Source organism: Pipistrellus hanaki, assembly GCF_964339955.1.
Source record: "Pipistrellus hanaki genome assembly, chromosome: 1".
Taxonomy (NCBI): Eukaryota; Metazoa; Chordata; class Mammalia; order Chiroptera; family Vespertilionidae; genus Pipistrellus; species Pipistrellus hanaki.
Window position 1 is genome coordinate 39,173,467 of NC_140503.1, and position 18,501 is coordinate 39,191,967.

General features: G+C 46.3%; 1 protein-coding gene across 4 annotated transcripts in view; it reads left to right on the top strand.

The window, feature by feature from the left end:
* Positions 1-18,501, top strand: part of CDKL1 (cyclin dependent kinase like 1) — a 49,217-nt gene that overhangs the window by 22,569 nt on the left and 8,147 nt on the right. For 3 of the 4 annotated variants that reach the window (XM_084887833.1, XM_084887832.1, XM_084887831.1), the window contains 5 exons: positions 42-163; positions 11,380-11,452; positions 14,401-14,491; positions 15,415-15,615; positions 17,997-18,079. In XM_084887833.1, the coding sequence (XP_084743959.1) occupies positions 42-163; positions 11,380-11,452; positions 14,401-14,491; positions 15,415-15,615; positions 17,997-18,079 (570 nt within the window). The remainder of the gene's footprint in view (positions 1-41; positions 164-11,379; positions 11,453-14,400; positions 14,492-15,414; positions 15,616-17,996; positions 18,080-18,501) is intronic. The other variant, XM_084887834.1, reaches the window with a different exon arrangement.

The following is an 18,501-nucleotide window of genomic DNA, read 5'->3' on the forward strand; positions in this document are numbered from 1 at the left end:
TGCACGCCTCACACTGAGCGCCTCGTCCTTCATGTTTTCAGCAACTCAAGCATCCCAACCTCGTGAACCTGATCGAAGTCTTCCGGAGGAAGCGGAGGCTGCACCTGGTGTTTGAGTACTGCGACCACACGGTCCTGCACGAGTTGGATAGATACCAAAGAGGGTGAGTGATCCATCCCTTACACACGAAACACAGTGACACACCCCGGGATGTGTGACCCTTTTTTGGGGTAGGCATGAACAGCCACTGTCTGGACAGCACACCCTGCTGCTGGGGCCCACAGCGGAGGAGTTACCAAAAAGGTTAGAAAAGAGATCCTATCTAATCATTTTCATGAAGAAAGCAAGAGCAGCATTATTAGAATGAACTTGATTTCTTTGGTTCATTATCTCAGTATACAAGCTATCCGAATCTCTAAGAAAGAAAAGGGAGGGTATTAGTTATTCTGTGCCTGACTAGGGAAGTGTGAGGACTTGGAGACTGGAAGGAAGATTCCAAAGATAACAGTTATTAGGAAGTTTATGGCTAACACAAATGGGTTGCTCTTGCTGGTTGGGCTCAGTGGATAGAGCATTAGCCTGTGGACATAAGGGTCCCGGGTTCGATTCCAGTCAAGTGCACATATCTTGGTTGCAGGCTCCTCCCCGGTCCGGGCCATGGTCCGGGCGCATGCAGGAGGCAACCAATCGATGTGTTTATCTCACATTGATATTTCTGTCTTTCCCTCTCTCTAAAAATCAATGAAAAAAAATATCCTCAGGTGAGGAAATAAATAAGCAAACCAATGTGTTGCTGCATCCAAAGCAATCCAGGTGTCCATGCTGCTGCCTCGGTCAGGACTTCTTTCGTTACAAGGGACAAAAACCCAGTTGAAGCAAGTGAGGGTGGAAAAGGAATGTGATGGTTGCTGTGATTAGGAAGGATTGGGATTTTAAGGCTTTGCTGGCCTTGCCATATCTCTCTAGCATATACAACACTTCTGTGTGCACGGGAAGGCTGAGTGAGCAGGCAGATACTTCCTTTGGAAAAATGGGGGGCTCCCTTTCAAGGGCTGAGGGTAGCCCTTACCTGGGTGAATAGAATAGAAGCTGGCTTTTGGCTCCCGCCCACTCCTCAGCAAGATGTCTTAAGGTAGAGTGCCATAGGTGGTGGCTGTTCTCTCTCGGCTCTTCTTGGTGTTGGTTTCATTCTGCTTTGTACACAAGTCTCCCGTATGAGGTGAATTTTGGAAGATGTGTGTGTGTGAGGGGGAAGGGAGATAGAAAGAGTTAGGAAGGGAAGAATATGATAGAAAGCATGACCACAAGCTTTTATCAACCTATGTAGCCATTCTAGAAGAAAGGATGTTCTAGAACACATGTGTCAAACACAAGGCCCTCGGGCCAAATCCAGCCCGCCAGGCCTTGCAATGTGGCCCGCACCGCGCTGTCATCACTGCACTCCGCTGTCAGTTTATGACATTGTCAGTTTATGACTGTTCAGTAAACCATTCGGCCCGCGATTTAGGCTGGATTTTAGATTTTGGCCCCTTCTTTGATTGAGTTCGACACCCCTATTCTAGAAGAAGGTAGTATCTGCATATAAAGTCCAGCGGAAGACTCTGGTGGGTTCATCTCAGTTGATGCAATCACTGTGGCCAAAAGGAGAGGGTAGAATGATTAGCAGGCCCTGAGAGATATGATTCAAAGCAGGTCAGTCAAGGAAGACTTCGTGGAGGAGGTGGCCTTTGGATTGAACGGTGAGGAGATTTAAGAGAAGTTAAGCAGGAAAGAATATCCCATCTCTCCTTGTGCCTTGCTCCTGGGAGCCCGACTTTGGCTGGGGACAATATACAGAGTGCATTATAGATCAGAGTGGTGGAATGCCACCCCATCTGGTCACATTCACACTCAGCAGCTGGAGACTGGGGCTCTCTTAACAGTGCTTTTAAGCCTTGGCCAAGAGCTTGCTCTGCCATGTGGTGGCGGTTATATATGATCTACCCTGACCTCCAGGCAAATGGGATTAAAGTGGCTTAACGTCTGTTAGTGACCATGGCATAGGCTTTTCATGTTAATTTACACAACGAGAGAGCGCCAAGAAAACAGACGCATCCCTTCAGAAAGTCGTTGATGCAGAGAAATGCATTCAAGGGAGAAAGCCTTCTTAGTATGTTGATATTTACTCTTTGGACAGCTTGGAAGTGACACCTCAATGAAACTTATGAGTGTAAGTTACTGGTGGCTATGTGGTTGGTACAAGGGAGGTGTTGCCGGGACTTTGATTAATTACGTTAGGTTGAGTCCCTTGGAAACACTGATTTGTGGGGGGTTGAAAGCAATAGGGAGTCAGTTCTTCATGGCACATAGTTTGAGAAGAAAACAAGGACAGGACAAGATCAATTAGAGTTTTGAAAGCAGATTTTTTCTTTCTTTCTTTCTTAACTCCACTGGCTAAAATATGTTATATATATTCCAGGAAATACAAAAACGTTTTACTATGGAAGTGGGTTATTTATAAGTACATTCCAGTAAAAGTGGGTCTGTATGACCTTTGACAAGTTGCTTTCCGGTGTCCGCACTTGGAAAATGAGAGCTCAGTGCCAGGTAGAGTTTAAGGGAACGTCCAGCTCTGTAATGCTATCAACTGATGATCTCATGTCCTAGAAGTCAGAAGACTTTGGTTCTCCTTTGGATTCATATGTGATCTGTTACATAACATCAACAAAGGGTAATGTCTAATGCTGGTGTTTGCCCTGCCTGGTGCCAGGGAGGGGCCTCCTTAGGTTTGCACACTTAATGCAAGAATGTCCCGTGATCACTATCGTCACTCTACTGGATTGTGGGGGTCTGATGCAGCGGGGGCCAGACATGGCGGCATCTCCCTGTCTACATCCTGCATGGAAAGAGAGATGAATGAACCTGTTCTAAGTGGAGGCGGCCAGGGTTTGAGAAATAATAGAAAGAAAGAAAGAAGACGCAAAAATAGATTTAAAGCTGGGAGCTGGGTGGGATGCCATCCATTCTCTCTGACGTCAACCCGAGCCATGCAGCAGCGGGTTTATTTTTATAGGCCTAGATTTACATATCTAGTCCCGCCCCTGCCGGCACCTGGGCTGCTATAAAGTCAGAACTGATTGACATGTCCAGCCTTATTGGGGAAGCATGTTCCCAGGGCATGGCTCTGCCTACGCCCTGAGTTCAGCTGACAATAATTAAAGAAAATTGCCCATGTGCTTTCCCAGGTGGCCCTCTACCCTGGGTCACCCTGTTCCCACCTGTTTTCCACTCCATAGAATCAAGGATGTGCTGTTTTCTCAACCTGGGGTGTCCGACCTTCTCTCCTTTGCCTACCAAATTCCTGCTTGTTCTTCAGATACAGCTCAAATATGGCCTCCTTTGTGATAGCTATCCTTTTTAAAATATATTTATTTATTTATTTATTTATTTATTTATTTATTTATTTATTTTGGAGAGGGAGGGAGGGAAGGAGGGAGGGAAGAGAGAGAAGAGAAAGGAGGGCGCTTACTAGAGGCAACCAGTCAATGTGTGTCTCTCACATCAATCTCTCTCTCTTTCTCTCTCTCTCTCCCTCTCCCTCTTTCTCTTTCTCTCTCCCTCTCCCTTTCCCTCTCCCTCTCCCTCTCCTTCTCCCTTCCACTCTCTCTAAATATCAATGAGGGAAAATGTCCTCTGGTAAGGATTAATAAAACAAAACAAAACAAAACAACAATAAAAATACCCCCCCCCCCCAAAAAAAGAAAAGCCTTAAAGACACAATCTTAGACTGAATAGTTTTACTTCTAATAATTTACAGAAGAAAATAATTGAGTGTATGTGTCAAGATTGTTAAAGTATTGTTTATAATGAAAAATTGCAATCAATAGAAATGTCCAATGATAGAGAGTTGGTTAAGTAAATTATGGTATGTCTTTACAATGAAATACAGTGGAGCCACTAATAATTATGCTTATAGATAATACAGACATTGACCAAAAATGTTCATAAGTGGTTGCAAAGTGAAAAAAAAAATGCTATCATAAAAATACACATATCATTTTGATAGATCTTATATATAGTTAGAAAAAATAAAATAATAAATTTAAATAGTGATTATCTCTTGAGTTATGATTGATAAAGGTATTTTTCATTTTATTTGTGTTTTTAAAAATAGTTTCTCCATGTTCCATTTACTACTATGGCAATGTTTTCTTATTTAAAATTTCTTGTCAAATCAGGCTCAAAGACTTATTTCTACTTTGAATCTGAAGTGGGTATAAACTCAACTCCTCATTAACAGGTTTCTAACTTCTATTCCTTTGGAAAGCTTTTGGAGATGATTCAGATTCATGCTAATACTAACAAAGCCAATTTATGCCCCAAGATAGGTTTCTGCTACACTGACACAAATACGTTTCTGTTGTAATTCCCAATGCTGTGGTTCAGTTGTTCGTGTTTGCCCTCTTACAAGCATCTTACCATTGCTTATCTACTGCAGGTCTTAATATGCTTTATAGTTATTATCATATAAACAATTGGTCTCTCATAACTCAGAGTTTCACAAATGACTAGTTTAGGTGTTCTCTAGTTTTCTGCCCCACTATAAGTGCAGCCAGACTCAGTACTTCACTGATTCTTTCCATTACCACCTGTTCCTCCTCTGACCCCAGTATGATTTGTTCAAAGAATATGGGGTGGATAAAGATTGTCAGTACAAATTTTCAGTTTCTGACAATGGAATTCCCAAACTTTGTAGAACCATAGCAATCTCTTTTTAAATTAAAAGTGATATATTGGCCGGGACCGGTTTGGCTCAAGTGGATAGAGCGTCGGCCTGGGGACTGAAAGGTCCCGGGTTCGATTCCGGTCAAGGGCATGTACCTTGGTTGCGGGCGCATCCCCAGTAGGGGATGTGCAAGAGGCAGCTGATCGATGATTTTCTCTCATCGATGTTCTAAGTCTCTATCTCTCTTCCTCTCTGTGAAAAATCAATAAAATATATTTTTTTTAAAAAGAAAAGAAATATTCTTAAAAAAAAAAAGTGATATATTGTTTGTTATAAAAATGCTTCTTCAAGCACCACAATAATGTATAAAAATAAATATCGTCAGTTTGAAAAATTGTTATTTTGTTGTTTTTTGTTAATCCTTACCCGAGGATATTTAAAAATATATGTATTTTATTAATTTTTCACATAGAGGAAGAGAGAAGAATAGATAGTTAGAAACATCGATGAGAGAGAAACATCGATCAGCTGCCTCTTGCACACCCCCTACTGGGGATGTGCCTGCAACCAAGGTACATGCCCTTGACCTGAATTGAACCCGGGACCCTTCAGTCTGCAGACCGACGCTCTATCCACTGAGCCAAACCGGTTTCGGCCACCCGAGGATATTTTTCCCATTGATTTTTAGGGAGAGGGAAAGAGAGGGAAGAAGGACAAGAGAGAGAGAGAGAGAGAAACATCGATGTGAGAGAGACACATTGACTGGTTGCCTCCCACATGTGTCCTAACTGGGACCAGGGATTGAACCTACAACCCAGATACAACCACTTGGCAACACTAGCCAGGGTCAAAAAATTATTTTTAATTGTTTTGATGGCTATATATTAAATAGATTACACTCTATATACTATTCTGGATTTTTGAAGTATACTTTGGAACTGTCCCCCTATTTATACATATTTACTTCTATTTTTTTTAAGTGGCTGTATAGAATTTCAATATACAAACAAACGATTTCTTTATTCAATCCCTCATTGATGAATATTTAGATTGTTTCTAGTTTTCTGCAGTGGCCAACCACGTGCATAAATAGTTCTATAGGATAAATTCCTGAGAACACACTATTTCTACGGGAGCTTGGCCAGCCCTGTCTTCCCTAGCTTTGCTGTAGTCCTGTGTAGACATGCAGCTTTGATTGTTTGGCGTCTTGTAACATCACAAACGTGAGGAAAGCAGCTGTGGGAACAGCTGTTATGCTGAGAATGCTGGAAGAGGTCCATGTTCTTCCTTCATCATTTCTGACATCTCCCGATAGAGGAAAACTTCACTTACACCACCGTCCCCTCTGTTTCCCTTTTCTACTCTCCCCCAAAAAAAGTTACATTGAAATTTTATTAATTCAGTATCCACTGTTTCCGTTATTATGCTTATGTTAGTATTACTTATAGCTGAGCATTTTTCCTTTCATACTTTTTCTGCAAATTAATATTTGCTTTGCTTTTAAAATTTGCTTAATATTCTTTAACCCTGTTGCTAACTTTTCTCTCTCTAATTGCCTTTCAACATACTTTTCCACAAGATAATCACATCAGATGATTCATTCATTCCTTTTTTTTTTTTTTTTTTTTTTTTTTTTTTGTGACATCCTGCGAGAAGCCTGTTACCCAGTTGTCCTGGGACTTCCCTTTGCTCTCAGCCTTGGAATTCCATCCCTTTCCCTCCAGTTGTATTTACTACTTCCTGGGTCCCTGCCTTCCTTCCTCTTTCTGGGTTTCCCTACTTATTTTGGCCAAACACATCCATCGCCAAGCCTTGAAAAAGATAACAGCCACACAGAAATCTAGACTTCAGACCAGATTTCTATATCCCATCCCCTGATCCTCATCTCCCCTTGGGGTAAATCAGTTGGGATCCCCTTAGGTCCTGAAACAAAATTCCCAGCAGGCAGGAAGCATGTGGTGAGGTCACATGAGTATACTCCTCCTCAGCCTTGTCCTGCTGGTGGGAGGTGGGTTCCATCCCCCCTTCCCAGGAAGGGCGCCTCCGCTGAGCTGAGTGACAGCCCCGTGGGCTTCAGAGGAAGCCATAGCTCTCGGTGAGGCAACTGACTGAAGACCCCAGGGAAGACTTTGGGCTTCTCAGGGAATGAAGACACCTTGCTGAGACCCTCCCACCTTGTCCGAATTTCTAGGTCTGGAGAGCTGGCATCCTCAGGAGAACAAATCCCATGAGACCTGCCCAGCCGCTGGGAGTCCAAGAGGCCCAGGTTTACCAGGAAGAGGAATTGGGGATATTAGTTTGTTCAAAGTCCCACTGCCTAACCTCGTGGGGGAGGAGAACCAGGCCAGGGGGAAAGCTCGAACACCACTTCCCTCACAGGCTAAGGCTGAGTGTATACATGATTCCTCTAAAGGGACTGCTTGTCTCTGAGCTGGAATCCAGTGGTGGTGGTGGTGGGGGGGAGAGGGGTTGTGCAGGGAGAGGAGGGGAAAGGAGAGGGGACTCCTAGAGACAGTAGAGAATGAGGGAGAACTGGGCCCCTTCCCTGCCTCACTCTGCCCCAGACCTCAGCCATGAGCACCATTCCCCACCACTTGGGAAACACACACTATGAAGTGGAGTGAATTCCTTCACCCTGCCAGCATAAGCCTCAGCTTTAAGAATGTCTGCTTTAGGCTGAAGGTCTGGCCAGACACCCAGACGCTTCCAAAGCTTTTAAGTTTGTGAAATATTTTCGTATTTGTCTAAGATGGTATACGGCAGAGGGCACGGCGATGACAACCCTCAGCATGCCTGGCTCTTGAGTCAGCTGGCTGGCTGCTTTAATGCCATTGTCATCCGTCACTTCCCTTCACCTCCTCCGAGAAGTCCCTGCAGCTGCCCCTCGTGTGCCAGGGGCACACGTCTCCAGCTTTCTCCGTCTCCTGTCATCTTCTTTGATAGTTTACGCCTTTTTGGTGGAGAGCATCCTCCAGGGGGCTTCCCGATAGGTTAAAAGAGATTAACCAAAGAACTTATACGTATATATGCCTAGTCCATGGACTCAGCCACAGACAGGTGAAGGCCTGATCGGGGTGATGGGTGGAGGAGGGCAAAAGTGAGAAAATGGGGGGGGGGGGGGCAGCTGTAATACTCTCAACAATAAAACAAATTTTAAAAAAGAGAGACTGAGACCTTATCTCAGTTTAAAAAGTATTTTCTCTTCACGCTTGATTTCTGTTTTGTTTTTGGTGAAAAATAATATTTCTTACAGTGGGGAGGGGAGGGAGATTTGGGGGAAATAATAGATCAACCGAAGGACTTGTATACATGCATATAAGTACAACCAATGGACATAAAACTCTGGGGAGGGAGGGGGCAAAAAAATCAATAAAATATATTAAAAAAATAATAATAATATTTCTTCAAAAATTATTATAGGACGCATTTAAAAATGTTTAATTTTTTTCTATCACTATTTATTCCTTCTATGCAGTCTTCTACCTCCACCCATCCCCCTCCACCCCCCAAAATCACTATTGTCCATGTCCATGAGTTCCTTTTTTTTTACTCAATCCTGCTATCCCCCTTTCTACCTCCCATCCCCACCATCACCACCCTGCCTCCAACCCACACTGTCCGTGTGTCCCCCCCCCCCCCCGCCCCCGCAAGCTGTCTGCCTGCTCTCTAGCAATGGTTCTTTCTATTTTGCTTGGCAGTTCAGTTTGTACATTAAATTCCACATATGAGTGAAATCATATGGTGCTTGTCTTTCTCTGAATGGCTTACCATGATGTTTAATTTTGGGGGCATTTTTAAGTGCCTTCTATCTCCCAGGGCTGTGAAGGAGTCTGTTGTCCTCCTATTTCCTGCTTCTTTGTGAAGTTCTGTTTCTTTTTTACTTCCCGACGCTTGTAGAGTCCTCTCTTTACTCACTGCATTCTGAATTTTAAAATCATAGGCCTTGCTTTTTGTGTCCATTTACGGAGGCACTTGGTGGATTCTTTCTGCCTGAGGAAACAAATTTTAATTGCTTTGTTCTTGACGTCCTAGCCTTTGTTCTCTCTGTTTTCTCTTCCCCGGACCGCTGTTATTTGGAGGTCCCCCGGTCACAGCGCCTGTTCCCGGTTCACGGCTGCAGCCGCTTTCCGGTTGCCATCTTCCCGGAGGATGTCCATGTTGCTGTTCTAACGTTCCCTTCTCTCGCCATCGTTTCTGTTTCTTTTGAGTGGCTCTTGTTCTGTTTGTTTTGGTCTCTGATTCTCTTATTTGGGACTCTCCTGGGCAAATAGGCTCTCGTATGTCTATGGTTGAGAGTAGGGAACTCTCGGAAGCTGGGCACCTCACCGTGGGGTTATCTGGCTGGGCCATTTGCTGGGGGACCCCCAAACTTCAGATCCTCCCTCATGAGCTCCCACCAAAAAACAACTTCCAATATTTTGCCTAAAGAGTGAAGTCTGGCTACCAGCTTTCTCAGGACCTAGTGCAGGAAGAGGGCTGGGGAGTCTCCGCATTCTAGACTTCGTATGTCTGCAGTCATTTAATCCCCAACTTTAATCCGCCGTCTCAAGCGTCTCAAGCGTACCAAATGTGCTCGATTTTATCCTCCCCAGAAAACAAACCACGGCCTTCTCCTGACGGGGGGAGGAGACTTTCCTGTCGGAGTAGAAGAGGGGAAGGGGCCTCGGGCTTTGATTGTTTCCCAAACAGGTTTGTCCACATCCTTCCCTTCCACCCCCACAGGGACCGTGGCTGTTCCTTCCTGAGCCCTCTCGGGATTCTTGGGGCTAACTGGTTGGTCCTCCACGCTCCCTTCTTAAGACAGGAGAGTTTTTCTAGAATCCGTGTGGATATGCCGCTGGGATGAGGAAGAGGATTGGGAGAGAAGCTGCTCGAAGCCAGGGGCGCAGTTCAGGTGTAGCAATGGCCAGCCAGCCCTCCTGGACGTGGCCCCTTGCACGTGTCCCGCTGTGGAAGCTTCCTCCTCTGCTGGAGAGGATTTCCTCAGCATCTGGTCTGTGACAACAGTGACCTTGTGGCCCCTCTCAGAGGCTGGAAGTGACTTTTTTTGGTCACCTTAACATAGCTACTCGGGAGTTTCCTCCCTGGCTTACTTCTTCTTTTTTAAAAAAAAAAAAAAATGATTGTTTACAGTGTTACAGATGTCTCCCATTTCCCCCCTTAACCCGCCTCCACCCAAGGGTCCTCCCCTCCCCCACCCCCCCATCTTCACCACCTTGTTGTCCGTGTCCACGGGCTATGCATACTAGAATGTAAGTTCTTCGGTTTATCTCTGCTCATCCTCCCGCCCCACCCCCACCCCTGGCTTACTTCTTAGTTCTGGTGGAGGACCGCAGCAACATGGTTTAATGTTTGGCTCATAAGTAAGGTGACCAGATGTCCCGCTTTTGGCGGGACAGTCCCGATTTTTAACAAATTGTCCCGCGTCCCTCAGCGTTTTAAGATATTCTTTCCAGCCGAAACCGGTTTGGCTCAATGGATAGAGCATCGGCTTGGGGACTGAAAGGTCCCAGGTTCAATTCCGGTCAAGGGCATGTACCTTGGTTGCGGGCACATTCCCAGTAGGGGGTGTGCAAGAGGCAGCTGATCGATGACTCTCTCTCATCGATGTTTCTAACTCTCTATCCCCCTCTTCCTCTCTGTACAAAATCAATAAAATATATTTTTTTTTAAAAAAGATATTCTTTCAAAAAATCGGGACTTCTTTAAAACGCCGTGGGACACAGGACAAATTGTTAAAAATCGGGACTGTCCCGCCAAAAGCGGAACGTCTGGTCACCTTACAAGAACTCCAGGCTCCGCTGGTCTCTGAATATAAATGCGCATTTTCTGAAGTCTATTTCACTCATTGCCTAATTTAAAAAAAAAAAAAAATCCTCCCCCGGGAAGTGCTTTTTTCTAATTTTCCCAAGGAGCCTGCTGGAGCTCCTGGTTGCCTGTTACAGAAGCTTCCAGTCGGAGACGTGCTGGAGGCAGTGGCATCGAGTTTAGCGGCTGTGAAAGAGGCCAGGCCGGGAGATGAGAGGGGGCCATGGCTAGCTCCCAGGGAAGAGCCGTGTGGGAAAGAACCAGGGGCCCGGGTGCTGTTATGGACCATCGCCAGCTTCTGTCACATGGGGTGCCATGTACACCGCCTCCCTGTGGTCAGCGAAGGCTTCGTTACCTTAAGAACATCCTGCCTCACGGGCCTGGGGACGCCACGGGAGCCTGTCCTGGGCGCACAGAGAGGATGACTCTGCTGCAAGGCCACAGCATGCGGCCTCTTCCAAAAACGAACGACACAGTGTATGCTTATATTAACTCACTTTCCAGCCACGGAAAGCTTCTTATGGAAACAGCTCAGGGACCAGGCAGCTTCCAGGGGTCCCAGGTATCTGAGGTCAGCGGCCACAAGGACGAGAAGCCCTGTGGGTCCTCAGGGGCGCTGCCCGGAGCCGCAGGGGAGAGCCGGTGTTGTGGTTCGCCTGCTGTCCCCAGAGCTCAGCGTGTGCTGGTCCCGTGTTCCGTATGTCGGGCCTGTGGAATGGCGAGTCTGTGAGTGAGATGACTTTCTGTGCGGCCTAGGAGTTTGCCCGAGCTAAGCCTTTCTTAGTTTACGTTTTTCTTTTTCTTTCTTGAGCTGAATCCTGTGGTTTCGCTAAAGAATGTTTGTGCTGCTTCTTCCTCTTCCCTAGGGCCCCAGAGCATCTCGTGAAGAGCATCACGTGGCAGACGTTGCAAGCGGTGAATTTCTGCCACAAACACAATGTGAGTCTCATCATCTCCCTTAAAAAACTCGGCAGGCTGCCCTTCAGCTGAGGCGGAGCCTTTGTTCAACGTTTATGTCCTGCTTTTGTGGATATAATCTTTCACCCAAATCTTCTTAAAGCCGGGTTAGGGTACGTGGAGGCTAAACATGCCAACCCAGCGATTCCCTTCTTGTTCGGGTCACATAAAAGGTGCATTTTTATGACTTATGCTCACCAGAAGCTACTCAGATTTAAGGTAGCATCCCATTCATTTGGAGTCTGTATGGGTTGCAGTGTTTCCCAAAGTGTGGTACGCATACCCCCAGGGGTACGGGAAGAGTTTGGTGGGGGTACATGTTGCACCGGAGTTTGGTGGGGATATGCACTGCACCGTGCTTAGCTGCGCCTAATTCTACGTTCTCATGAGTACGAGGGGTGCTCTGAGTTATGAAAATTATAGAAGGGGTGCGCATATGCCAAAAGTTTGGGAAACACTCGGTTAGGGAGAGGAAGCCCACGTGATTCTGCCCATGCAGATGCAGGAGGTGGAGTCCCAGGCACAGTGCCCCCCTGCTGGCGCCTGCTGTGCTGAGATGTGAGCGCCAGGTCTGGGACCAGCCAGCCCAGTGGGAGCCTGTGCCACTCGCGGCCACAGCAGGGCCTGGCCGAGGCAGTGGACCCAGGCTGTGACCTCACAGATGCTGGGAGCCTGCTGCCCCTCCAGTGCCGCACTGCCCACTCCCTGCACATGAAGCCAATTCCGATGTTCGAGCTCCATTTCGGCCACAAGGGCAGTCTGACTGCAATAGGCCGACCTACTGGCTGCTGGGGTCAGTTAGCTGGTGGGCCTGAATCCTCCTTTCGAAGCTGATCTAAATGACTTTCCCTGACGCTGCTTTCCCGGGTGGAGGAAACAGGACAGCAGTGAGCGCTTTGCCCTACCGAGTCTCCACTCACTGAAGCTGTAGTCCTTGACAAAAATGCATATATAGTAGGGAGCATGGGCAATTAGTTATTTATTTAAAAATATATTGTATTGCCGAAACCGGTTTGGCTCAGTGGTAGAGCGTCGATCTGCGGACTGAAAGGTCCTGGGTTCGATTCTGGTCAAGGGCATGTACATTGGTTGCGGGCACATCCCCAGTAGGGGGTGTGCAAGAGGCAGCTGGTCGATGTTTCTCTCCCATCGATGTTTCTAGCTCTCTATCCCTCTCTCCTCCTCTCTGTAAAAAAATCAATAAAACATATTAAAATATATATATATATATATATATATATATATATATATATATATATATATTATTGATTTCAGAGAGGAAGGGAGAGGGAGAAAGATAGAAACATCAATGATGAGAGAGAATCATTAACAGGCTGCCTCCTGCACGGCCCCTACTGGGGATCGAGCCCACAACCTAAGCATGTGCCCTTGACTGGAATTGAACCCAGAACCCTTCAGTCCCCAGGTCGACACTCTATCCATTGAGCCAAACCAGCTGGGGCAGCATGGACGCTTTATATGGCTGTTTACTGAGAGCGAGGCTTAGTGCTTTCCCGAGAGTAGGCTTCAGGATGGGAGCCAAAGAGACTGCATACGGGCCCTGGTGGGGAAATCAGAGACGGCGAGGACCAGTGCATACCACCGTTTCCCTGGAGAGCCCCTGACCGCACTGTTTGGCCACATGTGCTGATGGGGGAGGGTGCAGAACAGACTAGGAGCACATTCTTGCTTACAAGTCCTGCTGACCATCTGTCACCATGATATCCACGGGCATGCCCATTTATAGTAACATGGGAAGCCCGTGGCAGAGAGTGGAGGGATCTCAGGGCCATTAATTGCTGAGAACCAGATAGACTGTAATACAATAATTCAGACATTGTCTTCCCCAAATGTTTTCCAGAGTAATGAATACCCTTTGGGGAAACACTGACACTGATCTCTCACCCCGAAGGCCTTTTGGAGAGAGTGCTAGGCCAGGCCCAAGAAGAACCTCTGTCCTCTTTCCAGATGCTAGAAAGCCAAGAATGCCCCAGGATGTCAGCCACAGCCGGAGGGGTCTCTCCTTGCAGGAGGAGCCAACATTCTTCTCCAGAGAGGAACAAGCTTGGACGAGGGCCAGATAATTTACTGGGAGCCCTGCAAAGCATTTTAACCCACTTGTGTTTATGTAATCGTTAATGAAATGGTGGTTTCGTTCTTTGCCAAGGAAAGTATGTAATACGAAAATCATGTGACGATCCTTAAGCATGCTCCGAACATCTCCCTGTTGAACCATGTCAGCTGTGGTTTGGAAACCACAGGTGATTTGGGTCTAAATGGCAGGGCGGATGCAGCTCCGAGCACGCTTGTGTGTGGGACGGAGCTGACATCTAGCGACGCTCCGCAGAGGGTGAGCTCTGCCCGCTCTTGTTTATCTTGTCAGGACAAACGTCAGGGCTGGAAGGGAGGTCTCGCAGGAGGCGCTGGTTCCGCCCTTCTCTTCCCCAGCTTATCTCGGCGGGCCCAGCGCTCGTCCTGTTTACCAGGGGACTGTGTTCTGTTCTGTTAAACAGCTGAACTATGTATGCATCCTGCTTAGGCACCAACTTGCAGCTCCAGCAAAGCCCTGTCTAAGCTTTTCAGCGTTTCCCTTTCACAGAGGGTTGCCAGATTACATACATGCCAAACAGGACATAAGACATACTAGAAAAAACGTTTAACTACAATTTAAAGTTACCTGGGTGCCCTTGTCGGTCCCTTTGGGACCTTCAGGAATTGAGGATGATTCAGGCTATGATAGGTGTGGTACTAGATTTACTTCATGCTTATGTTTTGCCAGTTTTGGTCACTTTTCATCCTATTATCCAAAAGGCCAGTGAGAAGTTCAAACGATTTCTCAATTATTTTTGCTCCTTATTCATGTGTTTTATTGATCCCACACAGTATAGGTGCCCTTTAGTAATCTGTTTTGGTTCGATTTTTGTGACTAGTGCATACACAGAGATGTGAAGCCAGAAAATATCCTCATCACAAAACATTCAGTGATTAAGCTGTGTGACTTCGGATTTGCTCGACTTTTGAGTGAGTATTGAAGTTTCTCTTAAGGATAAGTGATGGAAAGATTCTTTATATAATAAATGATCTAAATGCTATCGAAAGCTAGTTCTTATATATAGTAAGTATCCTATCTAATAAAAGAGTAATATGCAAATTAAATGTCACTCCGTCACAAAGATGGCGGCGCCCATAGCCACAAGATGGCGGCGCCCAGTCCCCTCAGCCCCGACGCTGGAGTGTTTGGGCCTCTTGGCCCGGCCAGGGGTGGTGGATTTGCTGTTTTCATATGATGTTTTTGTTATTTTTATATCATGTCTTTGTTGTTCTTATATCATCTTGTTATTGTTTATTTATTAATAAATTCATATATTATTTTCATATACATTTTACTCATTTCCTTTCATCTCTCATAATTCTATTATAGAGAAAGGACAAATAGCAATATTAACATATTTCCTCTAATTAATTCCCTTTTAATGTGTATGAATTGTGTGCACTGGGCCACTAGCATATAAATATAAGAACTTATGATAAATTCCAATTATGTAATTACTGAAAATAGGTAGACACATACAGTAGTTTAAAAATGTATGCTATAGCCCGGCTATATAGTAATTTTACTATATAGCCAGAAGTACTAGTTTAGAAGAGGTGGTTTCACCTTTGGCTGCAGGTTAGAATCACCTGGGGAATTATAACTATAAAAACCATCCTGATTCCCCCGCCCAGGAGCTGTGGTTTAATTGGACTGGGGTGGGGCCCAAGCACCAGTAATTTTTAAAGTTCTATGTTCCAAGTGATTTTAATGTGCAAGTAGTATCGAGGACCCACTGGTTTAGAAAGGCCGCATGATGGGGCACAGCTGGATGTCTCAGGTCTTCCCCCTCCCGGTTTTGATTCCACCTTTGCACTGTTCTCTCTGTCTCCCACGTCCCATTGCCGACCAGCTGGACCAAGTGACCACTACACAGACTACGTGGCCACCAGGTGGTACCGCTCCCCGGAGCTGCTGGTGGGGGACATGCAGTACGGCCCCCCGGTCGATGTGTGGGCCATCGGCTGTGTCTTCGCTGAGCTGCTGTCCGGGGAGCCTCTGTGGCCGGGAAAATCCGATGTGGACCAGCTCTATCTGATCAGGAAAACCTTGGGTGAGTGGTGTCTCTGTCCTACCTTTGGGCAGCTCAATAGTTTTATCCACATCAGTGCAGGGCAGAGCCACGCTCCTAGTCTTACCGAATGCCCTTTATCGTTACAAAGGAGGGACACTCCCACCGCCTCCTTTAAATGACTACTAAAGGTGTTCCATTTGTTTCAATAAAAAGAATCCACAATTTTGAGTGTGCACTATTGTCCAAAAAGACATGATTGTCTCTTTGGCGTAGTTTAAACTCTGAATGATGATCATAGCAACAATGAAAGCATGCAGTCCTATCAGGGCTGAGCAGAGTACAGGATGCTGATGTGTTTCGTCTCATTTACGATGATGTGGCCATTCATTCGTCAGTTGTCCTCCCTCCAGCCTGCCAGGCTTGTTTGGATCACTCAGAGAAAGATTCTCACCCTTCTAGGTGTCAGGAAGAGAGTTGTCCATCTATCGTCCCTTTGCTTGACTTGCTTTCCCACCCCTTCCTTTCTTTCTACTCGTGGGGTGGAGGGGGCGAGGGGAAGAGAAGAGAGAAGGAGAGAGACGATCTATATCGGTGATTGTCCCCTTCAGAAGGCAGGAGGTTAGCTACTACCTTCCCTGAGAACCCACTTGCCCTCTTCTAAACTCTTGTAGCATCTGCTGTCACCGTGCCTTTTCCTCCCCAAATATCCTGCTGCTGCCTTCTTTTTTTATTTATTTATTTATTTACTTATTTATTTATTTATTTATTTATTTATATGTTTTATTGATTTTTCACAGAGAGGAAGAGAGAAAGATAGAGAGTTAGAAACATCGATGAGAGAGAATCATCGATCAGCTGCCTCTTGCACACCTCCTACTGGGGATGTGCCTGCAACCAAGGTACATGCCCTTGACCGGAATCAATCGAACCCGGGACCTTTCAGTCCACAGGCTGATGCTCTATCCACTGAGCCAAACCGGTTTCGGCGAGACGGTATCTTTCATTTCTATCTGTCCGCCAGCGTTTACTGTCTACAGAGGAGGCAGGAAGTATTCGCTGGTGGCTCTTTTCGATGGCACAGAAGAGACTGACTGGGAGCTCTTCCGGGGGCACTCCGCCTTCCTCGCTGTGTTTCTCCTGGTGATTTTAGGACCCCCTCTCCCCCCTCCCCCCGGCTCTGATGGAAGAAGGTTATTAAGGTCCAGGCACTGCTGTTGTGATGAAGACCACTGAGGTCTGGGGCGAGGCACTGGAGGGTATATTTTGGCCGCTCCCTTTGAAAACGGGGTGGGCCAGCGGCTTTGGGGTTTGAGTGGGAGGTAAAGTTCCAAACCAAACTGGTAAAATTAGACAACGTGATACCCTGTGGCAGGAACTTCAGCCCAGCCCAGAAGCAGCGTTTCTGGGGTCCTGGTTTGGAGGGTTTTTGTTCACTCTGCTCCACGAGGTGGGTCTGAGTGTGCCTCAGGGGTGCCCTGCTCTGAGGATCTCCTAGTGTTCTCCGAGGAAATTCCTCTTCAGATTCTACCCCTAGAATTTTCCTGAGGACAGTTTTATCTGATTTGGCTGACATGTGGGTGGAGTGGGCCTTACATAATCCCCAGAATACAGACATGCCCCTTTCATTTCATTGCTTGGTATCGTAAATACTTCTAAATGAGATTTTTTTAGGTGATGGCTACTTCTTGAAACAAGAAAAGGTGGTTCCAGTTTATAAATGTCTTCCTTCCAGCTAGATCCTCTGTGATCCCGCTCCCTCCCTTCCTTCTTCCTTTCCTTCCTCAGAGGTTTACCGTATTTTCCGGCATATAAGACAACTTTTGAAACGAAAAAAAGCCTACTCAGATTGGCCAGAGTCAGAGGCGGTCTATTAAAAAAAGAACTGGTGTTGCCTCGGAAGTGGGGGGTAGTCTTATACAGCGAATATAGGCCTAAACCTATGTTTTAACTGTAAAATTAGGGGGTCGTCTTATACGCCGGAAAATACGGTACTGAGTGCTTGTTATGTGTCAGGCACTGTTCTGTGAGGCCAATGCACTTTTGTCTGAACCCATCAGGATTCAGTTAACATGATTTTGATTTATAGCTATTGTACTTTTGCTGTTAAAAAGAGGGGTGCTATTTGGTGTGTGTGTGTGTGTGTGTGTGTGTGTGTGTGTGCTTCTGAGTTGTTTGGTTTGAGGAGCAAGAACCTTGTAGCCTTCTATTCCTGTGCCTAGCACAGCGCCTGCCTGCTGCACTGCAGGTCTCAGCATAGGTTGTTGAGTTTGCCTCAGGGCCTCTCCCTCCCTCTGATAGGGAGAGCAAACTGCAGACTTCAGAGGTGTAAGCACAGACAGACACAGCACCAGGGAGGGAAACCACAGGTCAGGGCTTGCTAACCCATCTCATTTTATCTTCTTCTTTCTCCTTGTCCAAAGGAAATCTCATCCCTAGGCACCAGCAAGTATTTAGCAGCAATCAGTACTTCAGTGGGGTGAAAATTCCAGACCCTGAAGATATGGTGAGTGACCCATTTTGGAAAGAATTCTGCATGTCAGGGCTGAATGTCAGCCCCATGGCCTCCACTGCCCTGGAAGGTCAGTCTAAGAGTAAAAAAGAAATTGGGGCAAATTGGCTAGCAAGGCCCTGGCCGTCAGTTCTAATTTAGACTAAGCTGCTGATAACAGAGGTGAGAGAGCCTGATGGACAGGAATGCAGGGTGCCTGTCCTGACCTCACCTGTCTTTTGTCATTTTCAGCAGTTGAAGGTAGGCAGAGCTACCTACGTTTAGACAGTGACTCGTCCAGGAAAATCCCGCATTGTCCTAATGCCCTGCTCTACTGAACTTGCATGGCCAGCCTCACCCCCGTGCCAGCCCTCTATGACAATGTGGGGGAGCACACTCATTCTAAAAAAACTGAAAAACTAAAAATGTGCATACTC